Genomic DNA, 19,891 nt, shown 5'->3' with positions numbered 1-19,891 from the left:
ATCTGTCCTCAACATTGAAGCCTTCCTGCTTTTGCCCTGTGGCTTCTATTATGGATGGGATGTTTGTGCCCTCCCAAAATGCATATGTTGATACCCTAACCCCTAATGGGATGTTATTTAGAGACAGGGCCTTTGGTAATTAACTAGGGTCAGATGAGGTCAGGAGGATGGGGTCCTTGTGAGGGAATTAGTGGCCTTACAAGAAGTGAAGAAAGAGACATGCTTGCACCAAGGGAAGACCATATGAAGACACAGAAGGAAAGCAGCTGTCTGCAAGTCAGGAACAGAGTCCTCACCAGGAACTGAGTCAGCTGCACCTGGACTGTGAACTTCTCAGGCTCTAGAACTATGATAAATACATGTCTGTTGTTTTAGCAATCAGACACCTCGTCTGTAGTATTTTGTAGCTGCAGCCTGAACAGACTAAGACAGTCTCATACAATGCTATCATTTAGCGAGGTCCTTTCAGGGTCAGACTACACTCTCAAAACAGACATGCCACTGTACATGTGTTCCCTGCCTTCTGTGATTGAGGGGATATGTGTGATCTCACTTTTGAATGGGGTAAAAGTTATGCCACTTAGCAAGGTACTCATTATCTACTCAGTGCTACAAAGGAGTCTACAGATCAATGTTCTACCATCTTCTCCTGGTGATCTGCAAACAGCTTCACAAGTTCCTCTGATATCATGACATTCTCCATAACATCACACATCTGCACATTCCAACACCTGAAATCTCACTCTGCACCTGCATTTTTAGCTTTATATGTATGCAGAGCTTAGCTTCTTCATATGATGATGGCGAACTTTTCCACGTGCAGTTATCACTGCACAGTATTGAGTACTACATGGATATATTGGCATGACCCACCTGCCTGGACTGTCCTTCTCATTCATTGAAATTAATGTAGAAATAGCCTTATCCTTTGCCAAATACCCAAAGTGAAGTTACTCAGTCGTGTCCAACTCTTTGCAACCCCATGGGCTGAAGCCCACCAGGCTCCTGTGTCTGTGGGATTTTCCAGGCAAGAACACCAGAGTGGGTTGCCATTTCATTCTCCAGGGCATCTTCCCGACCCAAGGATGGAACCCAGGTCTCCCGCATTGTAGGCAGATGCTTTACCATCTGAGCCACCAGGGAAGTTCAGTAATACCCAAAGATAACTATCTTAAAAAGGACATATGTACCCCAGTGTTTATTGCAGCACTTTTTACAAAAGCCACAACATTGAAAAGCAACCTAAATGTACATCAACAGATGAATGAGCAAAGAGGATGTGGTGTGTGTGTGTATATATATATATACACACACTACATATATGTGTGTAGTGGAATATTACTCAGCCATGAAAAGGAATGAAATTGGGTCATTGGCAGTGATGTGGATGGATCTAGAGGATGTCATACAGAGTGAAGTCAGAATGGGAAAATCAAATATTATATACTAACACATATATGGCATCTAGAAAAATGCCACAGATGAATATATACGTGGGGCAGGAATAGGGATGCAGATGCAGAGAATGGACATGTGGACACTGGGTGAGAAGGGGAGGGTGGGATGAGTTGGGAGTGTGGCACTGACATATATATTCCACCATGTGTAAAACAGACAGCTGGTGGGAGCCTGCTGTATAGAACAAGGAACTCAGCCCCGTGCTCTGTGATGACCTACAGGGTGGGATGGGAAGAGGTGGGAGGGAGGCTCAAGGGAAATGGGATGTAAGTATACTTACAGCAGACTCACTTTGTTGTATAGCAGAAACCAACACAACACCGTAAAGCAATTATACTCCAACAATAAAATAAAATTTTAAAAAAGATACATTAGCAGTAAACATGCAGGTAACAATCATCTACATATTAGGTCCAACAAATAAGAAACAGAATTCTCCCTGACAGTCCACAAAGCAACTTATTCTAAAAAGTAAGAAGAAAAGACAAGAAGCACCAAGTACAGCTAGGTAAACATAACATTAAGACAGGGACAGAAACTGTGAAACTAGCTCTGAGTTTAAGAGCATCTTCTTTGTATCAGAGCTAAAAAACTCATCCAGCCACCAAACCCTCAACCTGCCACACCTCAAATAACTAAAATGATAACTAACTGCAGGTAACAGCATATATATTTAAATGCAGATTAAAAAAAAAATCACCTGAAGTGCTTCCGAGCCTAAGTGAAAATGATAAAATCAACTATTAATTCAAAAATCTGTTATGTCGCTCCCAAAATTCTTATCCTCCCTTTCAAAAGATGAAATATAGAAAAGCAACTGTAATGACTAACATGCCATAAAACTTAAAGGAATAACTCTGCTTCTATTTCCTCCCACATTCTGTTCAACTCAAGATAGCACTTTATCAGGCTGTCCTCCAGTTCTCCCCCTTGTAGGTCTGTGTCACCTCCCATTCTGTAGGCATAACTACTATTATAAAACACATTATTTGTCAGGCTACCAGGGAGCCACATAAACTCTTATTATGACACTGTGTAAATATAAAGTATTTATGCTTAGCACTGAAAGATCTTGAGTCCTAGTAGAAATTAGTGCATTCTGGCAGAGCTTCCCAGGTGGCTCAGTGGTTTAAAAAAAAAAAAAAAAAACCCACCTGCCAAGCAGGAGATGTGGGTTCAATCCTTGGGTTGGGAAGATCCCCTGGAGGAGGAAATGGCAACCCACTCTCATATTCTTGCCTGGGAAATCCCATGGACAGAGGAGCCATGAGGACTGTAGCAAAGCATCAGAGATGACTGAGTGACTGAACAACAAGTAGAACTGGCAGATGGGAGGAAGGAAAGGGAAGATTTCAGACGTGTAATGGGAACCCAGCAGCACTGCCATCTGACTTTGAAATCCAGGTTTGAAAAGGACAGAAGTAGCTACTCTGCAATTAGAGAAAACGCCTGAACTACTGGAATGCATGAGTGCTCAGTCGCTTCAGTCATGTCTGACTCCTTGCAACCCTATGGACTGTTAGCTCGCCAGGCTCCTCTGCCCATGGGATTCTCCAGGCAAGAACACTGCAGTGGGTTGCCATGCCCTCCTCCAGGGGATCTTCCCAACCCAGGGATTGAACCCATGTCTCCTGCATCTTCTGCATTGCAGGCAGATTCTTTACCACTGAGCCACCGGGAAACACCAAGCTACTGGAGAGGGGCACATCACTTGACTCTTGAAGTAGCATGTTGCTTGCCACTATTTATAACTTATTACTCTTTCAAAACTCATATTCAGTCCAGTTTGTTGACTGAATGGTTTAATCAGTGAACAACTGACCAGCCCGTTAAAAAAAAACTATGTTGCCAAAGGCAGTTTAAGCTGCCTGCTCTTTCTCACTTAAAATACCCACACTACTTCACAGATATTAGCAAATTCCCACCCCATGTATCAGAGCTCTCCAGGACACACTGTCTCGTGTGTCCAGTCTGCATGTGTACAAGAAGATGAGGTGTCACCAAGTGTCAATTTCCCACAGTCACCCTCTTGGTCCATCCTCTCACACTCTGCTTCTTTCTAGGGTTCACGTGTATAAGTGAGAAGCACCTCATAATTTGTCTCAACTGCTGAAACAGGAAATATATAATCACTACACAATCTATCAGGGTATCCCAGATGGTGCTAGTGGTAAAGAACCTGCCTGCCAATGCAAGAGACATAAGAGACACAGGTTCAATTCCTAGATCAGGAAGATCCTCTAGAGAAAGAAACGGCAACCCACTCCAGTATTCTTGACTGGAGAACCCCATGGACAAGAGAAGCCTGGCAGGCTACAGTCCATGGGATCATAAAGAGTCAGACATGACTGAAGTAACTTGGCACACACATACAATTAATCACACAGCCTTCTCTCAGCTGCAAAAAGACTTTAGATTTATGAGGAGGAAAAAAAAGGATCACACCTGAGACTGCTAAAAGCAGCAAGCCAAACCATAATTAGCATCTCCTCTTGGGTACCTATAACTTTGCTACTCACTAAGAAATGTTCTCAATGACGCATATTAACTCCCCTTCCTTCAAAAGTCATATAAGAATAGAGAACAAACTAAAGTTTTTTTTTGCTGTAACTTACACATGATTTCTTCCTATTGGCAGGCTACAGTTACAGTGATAAGAATTCTGTGAAATTTTGTTCCAAGTATTTAAGGAAATGTGCTCAAAAAAAAAAAAAAAAAAATGGAAGCCAGCTATGGTTCACACTTCTAAAACTGTTCTGATAAAGCCTTCCAGGCGCCAGACTCGGCAGCCCACCAGGAGAGAAAATAATATTCTGGGGACATTTCTACAGACTTCAATCTCTGAGGAACAATAGGGCTTCATTCTGTTTCCCTTTTAAGCAGCAAGTATCTGTGCAAAAAAAGAAAACAAAATAGAGGGAAATTTTTTTTTGAGCCAATTTGGTATAATGTATAATTTCTGAAGTGCTATAAAGAAAGAACAGGAATTACTTCCACTGATGGATAAAGGAGAACTCTTCCTTTAGGCGATACCCAATGGCATGAAATGTGTCTTTACAACCATCAGAGAATTGGGCATTTTATAACACTATTAGTAATGGAAGTCAGAGACTTAGTCTGAAAACACAAGAAAATCTTCTGATTTCAATTCATGAAAATCCAAAAAAAAAAAAAAAGGTCATCCTATTTTTGAAGCACATTGAAAGTTCCAGGAAATAAATTTTATACTTAACTGCTTATTATGATTCAGCCTCCCAAAGCATTTTCTTATGAATTATCATCTCACATTCACAAAAGCCCTGTGAATTTTGATCCCAGTGAGAAAAAGCCAAAATAGGCACAGATGCACAAGGTTACAATAGAAAGTCAGTACCAAGCACAACCTGGATGCCAAAACTCGGAACTCTAATCCAGTGTCCCCTCTAGAGCGCCATAGCGCTGAGTATTCCAAACAAGCCAAACGCAAAGAAATCTTAGTTTACAAAGCATTTTAGATGATGGGAACAAAAGTATGCATATAGTTCACTATGATTAGCAGAGTGTTTACCATGTGCCAACTATTGTTCTAGGATTTTAGAATCAGTGATAAAAAGGGACTGATGACCAATGTGGAGTGGGAGTGGGGAGAAGCATGGTCCTAAATGACAGCGGTCCCCAAACTTATAGGCAGCAGGGACTGGTTTTGTGGAAGACAACTCTTCTTAGGGGTGAAGGGGTTTGGTTTCAGGATGTTCCTCATAAAGATCTCATAACCAAGACCCCTTGTATGTGGAATTCACAACAGGGTTTGCACTCCTATGAGAATCTAAGGCCTCCACTGATTGGATAGGATGTGGAGCTCAAGCGGTAATGCAAGTGATGGGGAGCAACTGTATATACAGATGAAGCGTCACTCAACTTGTGCACCACTCACCCTCAGCTGTGCGGCCTGGTTCCTAACAGGCCACGGATTGGTGCTGCTTGGTGGCCTGGGGATGGGGGCCCCTGCTATATGATTACATGTACTCTATACATGATACATGTAGATATATGTGTATGTAAGCATATGATTACTAAACTACTAAAGTAATTGAAGTCCAGTAGTATATGAGGTTCTCTGCTATGTATTTTAAATCCATACTCTTAATTTGCTCACACAACAACGTGAAGACACAGGAATTACTATTTCCCTTCCACCAACCATGACACTCAGTGGTAACCTACCCACTCACTAAAAAATGGAAAAGTTGAGCTAAGAACTCCATCTTGTTGAGATACAACTATTAAGCTATTCCCTCCATGTGTTCCACTGGTGTCTTTACTGCTGAGACACAAAGAAGCAGAGAACAGAATGTTTCTGTAAAGAATTCTTTCTAAGAAACGGGGATATACTGAATTCTGCTTTAAAAATAACAGTTCAAAAAGTGACGGAAAAACTGATAAAACATAGCAAAGCATAATATTATCACAATGACAGGTAATACAAATCAGGAAATAGACAAATAGAACAACTGAGAAATGTACAGAAGATACAAAAAGATAATTCACCAAAGAATTAGGAGTGTATCATAAATGTATATAATACTTAACTTCAGCATGAAATTCAACAAGAAGCAGGTTAAACCACAGGAAAACATGATACTTCCTTTGTTTAACTGGAAATTGTTACTTAAATTATAATATCCAGTGTTATAGGGGAAATTGACACACTCCTGCCTGGCCTGAAGAAATATAAATTTTAGAATGTTTCTGGAAGACAATGTGATAAAATGTATCAACAACCCTGAAAACATCCAGTTCTAAGAAAGTAATCTAGAGAAAATGACCTGATGAAAACTATGTTGCTTTAATTATAGCACCCTATATACCACTCTAAAATGAAAACGCCATCAACTTCCAAAACTGGCAAGTTATTTAACACACTGATGTTATATAAAGGTATGGAAAACAGACACTAAAAATATGAGAAACACTGTCTCATATGTTAAAAGGTAACAAAACAGAATATGAGAAATCTTCTAAATTTCAAAATGTATATGGGTTAGCATTTCTGCTAAAAATACACTCATTTTGGTGGCTTGATATCATGAATGAACTTTAGCTTCTGTAAATCAATCCTTTAGTTTCCAAATTTTAATGAGCATGCCTTTTTCTCTTTTTGAAAATAGAAAATAATCACAAAACATTATTTGAAAAGAGAAACATATTTCGCTAATGTGCTGCAGAGTTCTCAAGAAGACAACTTGCTAAAATTATTAACACTCAATACATCTCTCAAAGTTAAAAGCAGGGACAATCTAGGCATGGCACTGATTAGAATATGTGCAATATACACTCCGTGAATGATGAACTCTGTTAACTTTAAATGAGGTTCACTAATATATTAGGTTCTCTGTTACACATTTTAAATCCATACTCTTAATGGACTTAAGTCCATACTCTTAAGTCCATACTCTTAATTTTAAGTCCATACTCTTACTTGGAGAAGGCAATGGCACCCCACTCCAGTACTCTCGCCTGGAAAATCCCATGGACAGAGGAGCCTAGTAGGCTGCAGTCCATGGGGTCGCTAAGAGTCGGACACGACTGAGCAACTTCCCTTTCACTTTTCACTTTAATGCACTGGAGAAGGAAATGGCAACCCACTCCAGTGTTCTTGCCTGGAGAATCTCAGGGACAGGGAAGTCTGGTGGGCTTCCGTCTATGGGGTCGCACAGAGTCACTGAAGTGACTTAGCAGCAGCAGTGACTCTTAATTTGCCCATACAACAACCTGAAGACACAGAAATCACTGTTTCCCCCCTCTATCAACTATGACACTAGTGGTAACTTATTCACTCACTAAAAAATGGAAAAGGAGAGTGAAGAATTTGTCTTGTTGAGATATAACTATTAAGCTATTCAGCTAAGTAATGAAACTTATCCCAAAGCCAATAGATAATATTAATTGCAAAAATTTAAGGGCACAATTTTTTTTTTCTGTGTAGTGATGTATTATATTACCAAGCTATATTTTGTGGGGAGATAATATATAAAGAATGAAACACTTGAAACTCTGCCATAAATACTACGTTCTTGTATTTGTATGGCTATGTGAGTGAGTATGTATACAGTTTTTTGCCTTGATTTTCTTCTTAACCTTCAGGACCATGAATATTGTCCATATAATCAACTCTTCTTTGAAAAGGCAACTCACAGCTACATAATATTCTTTTGGATAAAGGAGCCATTGCATGCCTATACATCTACTATGCATTTAACATTATAATAAGTCCCCTACATACAAATTTTGAAGTTGCAAACTTTCAAAGATGCAAGTGTGCATGCCAGGCCCCATATGCCAACTGTTGTACTGCTGTCGTTGTTTGGTTGCTCAGTCATGTCCGTCTCTTTGCAACCCCATGGACTGCAGCAAGCCAGGCTCTCCTGTCCTTCACCATCTCTAGGAACTTGCTCAAACCCATGTCCAATGAGTCAGTGATGCCATCTAACCATCTCATCCTCTGCTGTCCCGTATCCTCCTACCTTCCATCTTTACAGCATCAGCGTCTTTTCTAATGAGTCAGCTCTTCTCATCAGGTGGCCAAAGTATTGAGCTTCAGCTTCAGCATCAGTCCTTCCAATGAATATTCAGGATTAATTTCCTTTAGGATTGACTGGTTTAATCTCCTTGTAGTCCAAGGGACTCTCAAGAGTCTTCTCCAACACCACAGTTCAAAAGCATCAACTCAACGCTCAGCCTTCCTTATGGTCTAACTCTCACATCCATACATGACTACTGGAAAAACCATAACTTTGACTATATGGACCTTTGTCAGCAAAGTAATATTGCACGGTATTACTGTACTTTTCAAGGTACTGTAAGATTTAAAATGTTTTCTTTACTTTTTTTCTATGTACATACTATTTTTGTAAAAAATATTACAAACCTATTATAGTACAGATTAGCAACAGGGCCTTCCCTGATGGCTCAGTGTTAAAGAATCCGCCTGCTGACCCAGGAGACATGGGCCCAATCCCTGGATTGGGAAGATCCCCTGGGAAAGGAAATGGCAAACCACTCCAATATTCTTGCCTGAAAAATTCCATGGACAGAGGAGCCTGGCGGCCTACAGTCCATTGGGGTGGCAAGAGAGTCATGCATGACTTAGCGACTAAATAACAACTATCAATATACAGCTGACTGTTATTTGGGTACCTAGCCTAACTGTTGAACTTAGGAACATGCTCTCAGACAGAACTCATTTGCATGTAAAAGACTTACTGTATATGCTTTTCCAACTCAACTCAAGTTGGACAGTCTGATCCACACACTACAAGTCCCGGTCTTCCTGCACTACCTTCCATGTCCTGGGTAAATGTGACATGATTCCTACCATCTCTCAGACTATCTATATGATACTGATCTCACCTGTCTGCCTCTCAGGAGGACTCCTCCGCCTCCTCCTACAGTGACTCCAAAACTACCATTTCAGCCACCAGTGAGGAATGTGTTAGAAACAAGAGGCTGAATTTCAGCTCTTTTATATTTGGAAGACTTGGTTTGCTGCCAAAGAAATTGCTCTTCCTGGAAATTAAATTATTCTGTGTTACTGAAGGTAATGACCGCTATGTTACTCTAATGTTTGAAAGTCCAAATAAAATATTTGAGAGAGAAGAATAAAATATATTTTAAGAAGTGAGCTTTTTTTTCTTTTTTTTTTTTTTTTTTTTTAGTTTGAATAGTCATGCTTGGAGTCAAATCAAACATCATGTCTATTTGGAAATTCAGTTTTGTCTTCTTTCTTGACAGTGTCCATTATTGCTCTTATTCAAAGTTAAAACATGAAACAACACCCAAACTCTAATTATTTACTGAGGTAGAAAATGCTGTGAGTAATAGCAAGCATGGGATATCATTTATACACCCTTTGGGAAGTCAGATTTTGACACTGTCCTTTTTATGCCCAATTCACATCACTTACAAGACCATCCAATTACTGGCAGTCCAAGTCTGGCATGGGGAGTAGGGAGAAGTGAGTTATTTTTAAGTTGGCAATACATAAATCAGCTGAATTTCACTGACCATACTCTCTATAAATAAGCCAGGGTATTGGACATTCCCCTGGTAATTCCTGATATAGTGTCAAAATACCATCAAATACTTAAAGAACTCAACCACCAACCAAAATATCGCTAAAGATACTACGCCAAGAATTCTACGACTAGAATTCTTTATAAACCATGTCAATAAAGGGAATACAATTTCCATATTTGTGATATTTCCTTCCAGGTGAAGGGAACTTAATTAATGTAACATTTCCAGTCTCTCCCTAGCCCTTGGCTTTCTCTGTCTCTGAAATATAAAGGAAATGGCTTGGCTAGCTGCTTCTTTTCTTCCTCTGGAGAACTCCCTACCTGCAGAGAGCAAGGCTTGGTCTCTAGGACTCAGAGCCACCTCTGTCCCTGTGGAAGAGAGGAAGGAAGGCCAAATTCTGGGGCTGTTATTCAGCATCACATCAAGCTATAACTAATCAAAATGGATATTTCCCTCCATGGTGGCCACCCCTTTATCCCTTTTTCCTTCCCACATCCCAACTTTTTTCAGGATCAGAGAGGGCTGGAGAGGAGGGCTGATATTTATTGGGATCCTTAGAGATACCGCCAATTCACATTTCTGCACATTTATCATCTGATGTAAATGCATATCTTTCTGTGATTGATGTTGTTGCATATTTAAGGGAGAGAAGATTTCAATAAGCATTATAAGATTATTGAAATGCTTCTAAACCAAAAGATTTAGAACACGTGTACAAAATGCATTCTTCTTAATACATATAGATTGAATCAAGTGTCTAATGACAGTTGTGAAAGCAACATCTATTAAGCAAAAAGTGTTATTAATGAAAAATCTCCAGTCCTCCCCTGTGAAGGATAAATGTAATAACTAATTTCGATGATAGAATTAACTGTTCCTCACCATCTAATGCTATAAACTACATATCCCATTTTAATACATTCCATATCATTCAAAACTCATAGAAACTTTGATACTTAGAGTAACTTAACCAAACATAATTGGCTTACCCACTTACTTTGATCCAAAAACCAAAGGTCTTTTATGATAACATGAATTTTACTCTGGTAACTTATAATTAGCAATTCCCACAACAATGCATAAATTTGAACATAAACACCTACATTTTTTGTCAAAATGTTTCTCTGACTGAAGATGAATTAGTCTCCTATTACACGGGTCACATTCTGTAACAAATTCTAAGATTCACCCAAGTGTTATTATCATAAGGATTATGTTGAAGGTATCTGTTCCACTTCGCAGGAGCTGGACAGAATCAAACCCACAGGAGTTCAGCACTTCTCTGAAGCAACCAAGAGTGAAAGAACAAGGCAAAATGTCCATTTATCATCAAAAAGGTACCAAAGGGCCCACACTTCCCCTCCCCCCGCCAAGAACAGGACTGTAATTGGAGGTGGGCTGGGTCCTCTCTTTGTGTAACAAATTTAGCCATTTAAGTTTCCTTTTTCCTTGTCACAATGATGTTATGATGGGATTTACGCTCTGTGGTTCTAAACAGAGCAGCTGCTTAATATTTGACCTCACAGAGAAGGACACTTATTAAACTGTCTATAATATTCCTGGTACAATGTTAATCTTTGTCAAATATTTGGTTTTAATCAGGTGAATAGAATAATATTAACAGGGTATGAAAATTTTGCAATTTCTGACTGAGAATCTTTTTAAATTAAATTAAGATTGGAATCTTTTTAAGTAATGGTGCTAAGGGATATAATTTGCTTCTCTTTTAGCCTAACTATTATATATTTTGATATGTAAAGGACTGGCATATTGTAAAGTAGAAAAATTCTATTTTAAATGCAAATCTTCATAATAAAGCAATATTACAAAAGTAGTAGAGGAAGAACATATCTAACAGGTTTTGTTAGAGAGGGTCATGGCTTTTATATCACACTTAATATATAAATGTATTATTACATAATAAATGTACATAATACTATATGATAATTATACAAAATTACATGAATGTATTATGTGTTATAAATACATAATATTTAAGTACTCATCTTAATATGGAGATACCTATCTTTTATATTTATACAAATATTTATAATTATAAGCCACTTACACACTTATGTCACCCTCACAATGGCTCTTTGAGATTTCTTGTCTTATTTTACTCCTTTTAAATTAAAACATACAAAGATATTATATATCATTACTACTTATATTCCCCATGCTGGACCTTTCATTCTCATGACTCAGTTATTGTGCTTGTTTAATTATTTAATGTAGTATATACTTCTGCTTTATTGACTATGCCAAAGCCTTTAACTGTGTGGATCACAATAAACTGTGGAAAATTCTGAAAAAGATGGGAATACCAGACCACCTGACCTGCCTCTTAAGAAACCTATATGCAGGTCAGGAAGTAACAGTTAGACCTGGACATGGAACAACAGACTGGTTCCAAATAGGAAAAGTAGTACATCAAGGCTGTATATTGTCACCCTGCTTATTTAACTTATATGCACAGTACATCATGAGAAAAGCTGGGCTGGAAGAAGCACAAGCTGGAATCAAGATTGCCGGGAAAAATTTCAGTAACCTCATATATGCAGATGAAACCACCCTTATGGCAGAAAGTGTAAAAGAACTAAAAAGCCTCTTGATGAAAATGAAAGAGGAGACTGAAAAAGTTAGCTTAAAGCTCAACATTCAGAAAATGAAGATCATGGCATCTGGTCCCATCACTTCATGGCAAATAGATGGGGAAACAATGGAAACACTGTCAGACTTTATTTTTGGGGACTCCAAAATCACTGCAGATGGTGACTGCAGCCATGAAATTAAAAGACGCTTACTCCTTGGAAGGAAAGTTATGACCAACCTAGATAGCATATTCAAAAGCAGAGACATTACTTTGCCAACAAAGGTCCATCTAGTCAAGGTTATGGTCTTTCCAGTGGTCATGTATCAATGTGAGAGTTGGACTGTGAAGAAAGCTGAGCACCGAAGAATTGATGCTTTTGAACTGTGGTGTTGGAGAAGACTCCTGAGAGTCCCACGGACTGCAAGGATATCCAACCAGTCCATCCTAAAGGAAACCAGTCCTGGGTGTTCATTGGAAGGACTGATGTTGAGGCTGAAACTCCACTACTTTGGCCACCTCATGCGAAGAGTTGACTCACTGGAAAAGACCCTGATGCTGGAGGGATTGGGGGCAGAAGGAGAAGGGGTCAACAGAGGATGACATGGCTGGATGGCATCACTGACTCGATGGACATGAGTTTGGGTGAACTCCGGGAGTTGGTGATGGACAGGGAGGCCTGGAGAGCTGCAATTCATGGCGTCGCAAAGAGTCAGACATGACTGAGCAACTGAACTGAACTGAACTGATACTTATGCATAGGACCCATTTTACAGTTGAAAAACTGAGCTAAAAATTGAGAATCACATAAATGGCCAAGGACACACAGCTTAATAAGAGACATAGCTGGGATCCTTCCAAAACCAGTACTCTCTCTCACCTTTGCACCTATTCAAAGCAGAATCCATAACAGCATTATACTATGATAAATAATTCTAATATCATACATAAATATATTATAATATGAACTACGTATATCTGTTATAGGGCAAAACCCAACCTCTTCTCTAGAAATATACCTCTGATCTCAGATAACAATTAATGGAATAATAAGTTCCAATATATGTAATACATTTCACAGATAACTATTCAGGAATTTACCAAGGGACATAGGTGAATACTTGCCTAAGATGGAAAGCTTCTAGGGAGCATTTTTTCACTTATTTAGTCATTATTTGCAATTTACTAAAAATTAATTGATGCAGAGTATAACTTCAATACCCTAATAGAGCTAAGAATTCCTACAAATCAATTAACCATGATACAGAGCTTGAAATTACACTCAGCTGCTATGTGATCAAAAGATAAACAACTGGAGGTGTCAAAACTATATGTTTTTGTTATGAGTCTTAACATTTTTCATGGACTAAAAGCACAGTATGATAAAACATTTCTGTGAGTTTCCTGGGCTGGAGGTACTGTTTATGAATATAATTGGCTTCATTAAAGCCAACCAAGCAGTTTATTAATCAGTAAGCTAGAATGGCACAGGATGTGAAAGAAATTCTTTTATGTATGATATGTTTAAGATTTTATATTAACATAAAGGCTATTGATTTGACATATAGTAAACTTGAAGCCAGCAACACGTATAAGGAACTATTCTCACTCAAATTAACTTTTCATTCATATCCAAATGTTCCTTATCATAAAGCTATCAAAGTACCATAGTCCTAAGAATACATTCGCAATACGGGCCATGAAAACCATCATGGACAGCAACTGAAGAATTGTCATGAAAATCATCATGGACACCAACTGAAGAATTTGTCACGAAAACCATCATGGATATCAGCTGAAGAATTTGTCTTGAAGGTGTGTTTCAGCCAGCAAAGATCCATTGTACTACAACTTGGATGGAAGTACTAGATTTACAAAGACCTACAGGTCTTCTGAACTACATGTATTGAAGTTAGGTACTCTCAACTATATGTCACCTGTTATTAATAAAAAGAAAAATCTTTATAAAAATAAACACTTTTAAGTGTCTATTTAAAATCCTAGCACCAATCCCCCACTAAATAAATTAAAATAAAGGTAACACAGAGAAACAACTATAAGTGGGTACTCATATCTTCTAGGGTAAATTAACAGAATAAGAAATAATAAAAAAAAAATTTTTGGCAGCTCAAAATGGCAACAGTTCCTGTTTTAGTTCAACTAAGTTGTTACAACCAGATATAGTGACCAGACAAACCATACCTCACTTTATGGAGCAACAAATTAAAATAAATAACTCTAAATGTAACTTTAGTATTTTCTTACATGAAGACAACCTGATGAAACTACTCTGGAGAATTCTTCAACAATTTCACATAAATGCATACCATATAAAAGAGAACTTTGAAAAAGCACAACAGAAACTGCCAAGTTCTATAACATTGTCAGGAAAAATACTTAGTATTCACTTGTATGCCAAAAGTAATGTTATATTTGAGAATACTATAACTTCATTTTTAATTGTAAAGGCCATGATGTGATACTATCCTGAGAAGTGATTTAACAAAATTATAATCAACTAATTCAACTAATATCATCAGAATTCCATTTTTCTCTCTGATGAATTATTTCAGTGACAGAAAGAGAAATTGGCTTGTGTTCTAATTGTGAAAGACATGAAGTTGCTGGAGATACCGTAATTTGACAGTGTGTGACTATTATTTCAAACAATGAAAATACTAGTGACATCTCTAATGATTAAGCTCTACAACGACACAAACATACACCAAATTAAATAACTCCTTTCCACAAGGCTATGACAATTTTATTAGAGCAACGACCTCCTGTACTCCCTACAATTTCCATTCAATCAAGTACTATCATTTGCAACCCACAATATAACATAAGACTCACGCACCCAATACATGCAGTTTTACCCACACCCATAAGCTGCTCTCCCTGAACACATGGAGGCACAGAGTAATCTCTACTAGTCCTTTAGGAATCATGTTTAAACCTGAAACAGGAGATTCAAAAGGAAAGTGAAAGGAGAGACATGAATGTGTACTTTACCGACTGCTTCTTTTTGCAAGAAATTTGATATGAAAACAATGCAACAAGCACAAGAGTGTGCTTGAAGTGCTCTTGGAAAGTTTTCTGAATGTGAATAAGGTGAAACTAAAGCAATATTGGTTAAAAAAAAATCACAATCGTCCATTAACTGGAGCCACAAAGATCTTGCTGGTCTTTCTGTGATGCTGAGATATGTTAGCTGTATAATCACAGGTCTCCCAAATAATAGCATTTAACCCCAAATGCAATCATTTTCATTCATACCCTGAGATCATGAAATCTACAGACCAGTGAGAATGCCACTGAATGATCTCCCCAAAACATTAAAAAAATGGATCCTGGATGTGGCAAAGAGATTTCACCGTGCTTTAGAGCATCGAGTCCATATTAGAAGATGCCTGCCCCTATCTGTCATACTTCTCACAGAGCCAGCTCCCCAAACCAGACACAGGTGCACTCCTATAATTCCATTTGAGTCATATCCACCACTTTTTCCATGGGATTTTAAAAGTGGCGCAGCTCTAAAGCCTCTTAGTCCTGCAGGTGAAGTACTAACAGCGAAGAGATGAACTGAACTACCCTAAGTAGCGGACGGTAGTTTAAAGCTGCTGATGGAAGGGTGCACAATGATATAACTCTTAGGTAGTTTGAGCACCTCCCTATTTAAGTCGTTGCAGAAAATTGCAAGCATCTCAAATATTCGTCACCTAGTTCCCAAAAGTGAAAACAGATACAGATCAGGCCTGATACCATGGTTAGGAGGAAACGCTTCTCTAAACCAACATATCCTCTTGGTAACATCAGGCATGAATGTTAAAAACCCCTTTCAGAGCCAAAGCGAACCAGATCAGTTCGGGGGGAGGGGGGACCCACCATGGAATAACAACGCGCCCCTCTTTTCCCCCACACCCTTCCCTATCCCCAACATTTGCAGGGAAAACACAACTTTAGGTATTTTCAGAAGTAACTGTTCATGGTGGGAACCACACACTCGCCCCAAAACCTCTCAGACTTGTTTTCCTACCACACAGACCAGGGAGGCTGCACCACCTCTCTAGCGACTTAATTCTGAACGTAGTGGCTGGAACCAGCTGAGCAGCCATCGATGGAAACACATTACACACCAGAATGAGAGGAAGGTCGGCGAACAAGAAAAGCAGCTGTGCTTTCGGCCATTAATTACCGGTCACCCAAATATCGCCTAGCAGCCTCCCACCCACATGCACAGCGTTCCGAACCTGGGTATCAGGCGGCGCTTCCCGGAGCTTCGCTATCTATTGTCAGGACGCAGAAGCCCCCGAAACCTGGGAATCGAGCTGAAAACGCTGCCTCTGAAACAGCTAAATATAGACCCAAGGGGCTCTGGGTCTGGCAAGCAGCGGGAGATGGGAGAAACAGCCATGGACGCATATGACTAAGTATTTCCATTTTGTTCTAGCCAAACATCGTAATGACATTGAACATAAGGGCAAGACTGGAGGGGAGTCCTCCCCACCCCCACCCGTCTTCTCCCGTATATTAGGGACGTCATGAATGCCACGGGTAGGTTCGGGAGGGTGGCGGGGAGCAGTATTGTTGGTGTTGCCCTATATACGCCTCCTCCGGGGGAGATGGGTGGCGGGGAGGGGAGCACGCAATAAGCCACACGGCAACCGCTCCGAGAAAGGGACTAACCCCGGCCCCCAGCTCCAGGCTCGGCCGTCTTCCGAGTGAGGGGACCCGGCGCGATCGCGGTCCTCCCCCGGCCAGGAGCCGCCGAGGAGCAACCTCCACCGGTGGCGAGGAGGAGCACGACGCCGAGCGGGATGCGCCTGGCCCCAGCCGCCCGGCCAAGGCAACTCACCGAACGGCGCGGCGCCGGATTGCCTCTTCGCGAACATGCACTCGCCGCCAGCGACAGCTCCTCAGTCCGGGGAGAGGCGAGCGCGCCGCCGCCCGGCTTCAGGGCAAGGTCCTGACCTTGCCCAACTGCAGCATCTTCCGCTTTTGTTGTCTGAGCGCGGCCGCGGGACAAGTGATGCCGGCGGGGAGCAGGGGCGAGCGCCGCGGGGGAGAGGCGGCTCCCCGACGCGAGTGCGCGGCGCCCGGCCCGGCGGCCCCTCCGAGCGCAGCGCGCGCAGCGCCCCCTGCCCGGCTTCCCGGGCTCCGCGGGCTCGGGGCTCCTGCGGGCTCCCGCGGGCTGCTGCGGGCTCCTGCGTGCTCCGGGCGCCGCCGGCCGGGCCGGGAAAGCCGCAGCCGCCGCCGCGCCCGCCGCTCCGCTCGGCCGGTTGCCGCCGCGGGCGCGAGCCTGGGGCCGCCGCGGCGCCCGGCGCCGAGCGCTCCCGTGCTGCGCCCCGCGCGCGGCCCGCGCCACCTGTGCCGCCGCCGCCGCCGCCGCCGCCGAGGGCGAGGCTCCTCCCGCGGCGCGCGGCAGCCTCAGCCTCCACCTATGCCTCGGCGGCCGGCTCGGGCGCCCGGCTCGTGAGGCAGCGTCCGCCCCGCCGCCCGGACCTGCCCCGGGTGCCGAGCATGCCCAGTGCCGCCGCCGGAGCGCCGCGCTTCGCCGTGCGCATTCCACTTCTCCTTGTTTTCGCGGCAGCAGCGGGGGAGAGGGGAGGAGGCCGCGGGTTGCGAGAGGGCCGAGCATCCTTGGGAACGCACATCCCGGCCCTCAGATGGGTGGATGCTCGCGAACCCGGCGAAGGCTGGAAGGGACCTGAAGAAGGCCTGGAACCCCGGGTTGGACCGATGCTCAAAGGGCCGGTTCCTTCATGTACGTGCAACATGCTGACAGTTTATTGTGTGGCAGATGTCAGCATGCAAAACAAAGGGCAGGGATGGAAGGGGTTCTAAGGGAGCAGGTGTGTGCGTTAGGGCCAGCGGCAGGCTAACTGTGCCTGAGCTGGGTGGAGATGGAGTCTCTCAAATCCTGTGGTTCTAGACCAAACATTGCCAGGACAGCCACCTCCGATCTCCCCACGGCGTCTGTCCCATCTTCCCGTCACTTCCAGTGCTTCGATGTAACATGCTGTTCGCGGGTGGAGAGACTTTGTCCTTAAATGAAATCCCTTTGATTTGGAACCTGGAATGTGTGTAACTTCCTGCTAGAAAGACTTGTCTAGTCTGGAACTTGAATAGACCGTAATGCTATACTCCCTTCCTCCCTCTTCCTTCAGCGCCCCCTCTTCTTTCTTCCAACTTTGGCACTTCGGCCACCTCGTCTTCCTCCTTCTCGCCCCGCCCCACCCCCACCTCCCAGTCTAAGATGAAAACCCTTACCCGTTGCTTCCCCCAAAGTTTCCCTATACCCCCTGCATCGTTCTCTGCATTTTCAGCTTGTTTTTCTGTGTCACCTCCTGGTTTGACAGCCTATTGACTCCTTTGGGGACTTCTCTCTACCTCTCTTGCTGTGAAATACAGCAAGTAGAAATCACCGCAGTGAATAGTGAAAGTCTTGTTAGAAAACAAGACCCTTGACTTGTGCCCAGGAGGTCCTCTGCAATTACAAGACTTAAGACAGGCACAGTGCACCGTGCCCGGGGACCAGCGCACCATCCCTGACCCTGTGGATCCCAGACTGACTGTGGTTATGAGTTTCTCCACTCTCCCCCTCCCCGGCGCTGGTTTCCGGAGACACAGATAGACATGAGAGCCGTCCAGGAAATTGTCATCAGAGGTCTTTGAGGGGCTTGTGATTCCCAGAAAGAGTTGCTCTTTTGTGTCAAAAGAGATAATCCAACAAAGATAAATGACCTGAATATTTATCCCGGGCTATTCTCTAGTATTCTTTGGAGGAAGTTAATATAATTTGAAGAGCAGAGGAGGAAAGCTTAAACAGGTTTGCAATGGTCAGTTTCATCACACTCTTTTGCGACCCCATGGACTGTAGCCCACCAGGCTTCTCTGTCCATGGGATTTCTCAGGCAAGGATACTGGAGTGGGTTGCCATCTCCTCCTCCAGGGGATCTTCCAGACCCAGGCATGGAATCCGCATCTCCTGTATTGGCAGGCAGATTCTTTAGCCCTGAGCCACCAGGGATGTCCTTTAAACAGGTTAAATAAATAGAAACAAATGAATGGGGCAGCATATTAAGCAAGGACCTTTAACAACAGTGAAAATACTCATTTTTAACTCTCCTACCTCAGAGCAGGGCAGGCATTGTTATACATAGGCTTGGTCTCACCTGCAAAAGTAGTCCTCCAGCCTGGCTCCAAGTTTAAGGCCAGCTCTGTGTTAAAATACTTCGGACTCCTCTGAGGGAGGACACTGCAGGGCCATTTTCAGCAGATGTTGAACTATATTTTTTATTTCAGGTCTCAGAAAGGCAGTTCAATTACTGCGGAGTATTTGGTACAAGACAAATTAGCAGCACTGTATCCATTAGGCCACATTATGTTTTAAAGGATGTTCTTTGTTTTCACCATTGCTTTGGTCAGATTTATGGGGGGAAATTTTAACTGTGCCTTTTTGCATCTGTATACTATTTGAATCTTTTAACTCAGGAAGTCTTGGAGGGTATGCAAACTTGGAGGGTAGGTCAGTTACACTTTGGATTAAATCTGAGATAAGTGTATAGATATCATCCATAGAAAATATATGCGTCTTTTATGAATATATAGGTCTAAGTTAGAAACGTAATTTTCTACAGTTTTTTTAGTTTTTTTTTTTTAGTTGTTTTTGAGATGAGCAATAGCAAACCCTGTTCACTAACTGTACACCTTGGAAATGACCCATAGGCAGTTCTTATAGGCTTCTTTAAAGGGCAGGTGATCTCTGTTCTTCTAACATAATGTGCA

The 19,891-nt window shown here is 41.9% G+C and overlaps 1 protein-coding gene across 2 annotated transcripts in view; it reads right to left on the bottom strand.

The window, feature by feature from the left end:
* The window catches only part of CTNND2 (catenin delta 2), a 1,102,711-nt gene extending 1,085,501 nt beyond the window's left edge, over positions 1-17,210 (bottom strand). The window contains exon 1 of one of the 2 annotated variants that reach the window (XM_027520452.1): positions 16,959-17,210. In XM_027520452.1, the coding sequence (XP_027376253.1) occupies positions 16,959-16,995 (37 nt within the window). In that variant the 5' untranslated portion in view covers positions 16,996-17,210. The remainder of the gene's footprint in view (positions 1-16,958) is intronic. The other variant, XM_027520453.1, reaches the window with a different exon arrangement.
* Between the last annotated feature and the right edge of the window lie 2,681 nt (positions 17,211-19,891).

Source organism: Bos indicus x Bos taurus, chromosome 20 (genome assembly GCF_003369695.1).
Source record: "Bos indicus x Bos taurus breed Angus x Brahman F1 hybrid chromosome 20, Bos_hybrid_MaternalHap_v2.0, whole genome shotgun sequence".
In the NCBI taxonomy this organism is placed as follows: Eukaryota; Metazoa; Chordata; class Mammalia; order Artiodactyla; family Bovidae; genus Bos; species Bos indicus x Bos taurus.
The sequence above is the reverse complement of the archived record's forward strand: the minus strand, read 5'-3'. Positions and strand labels throughout refer to the sequence as shown.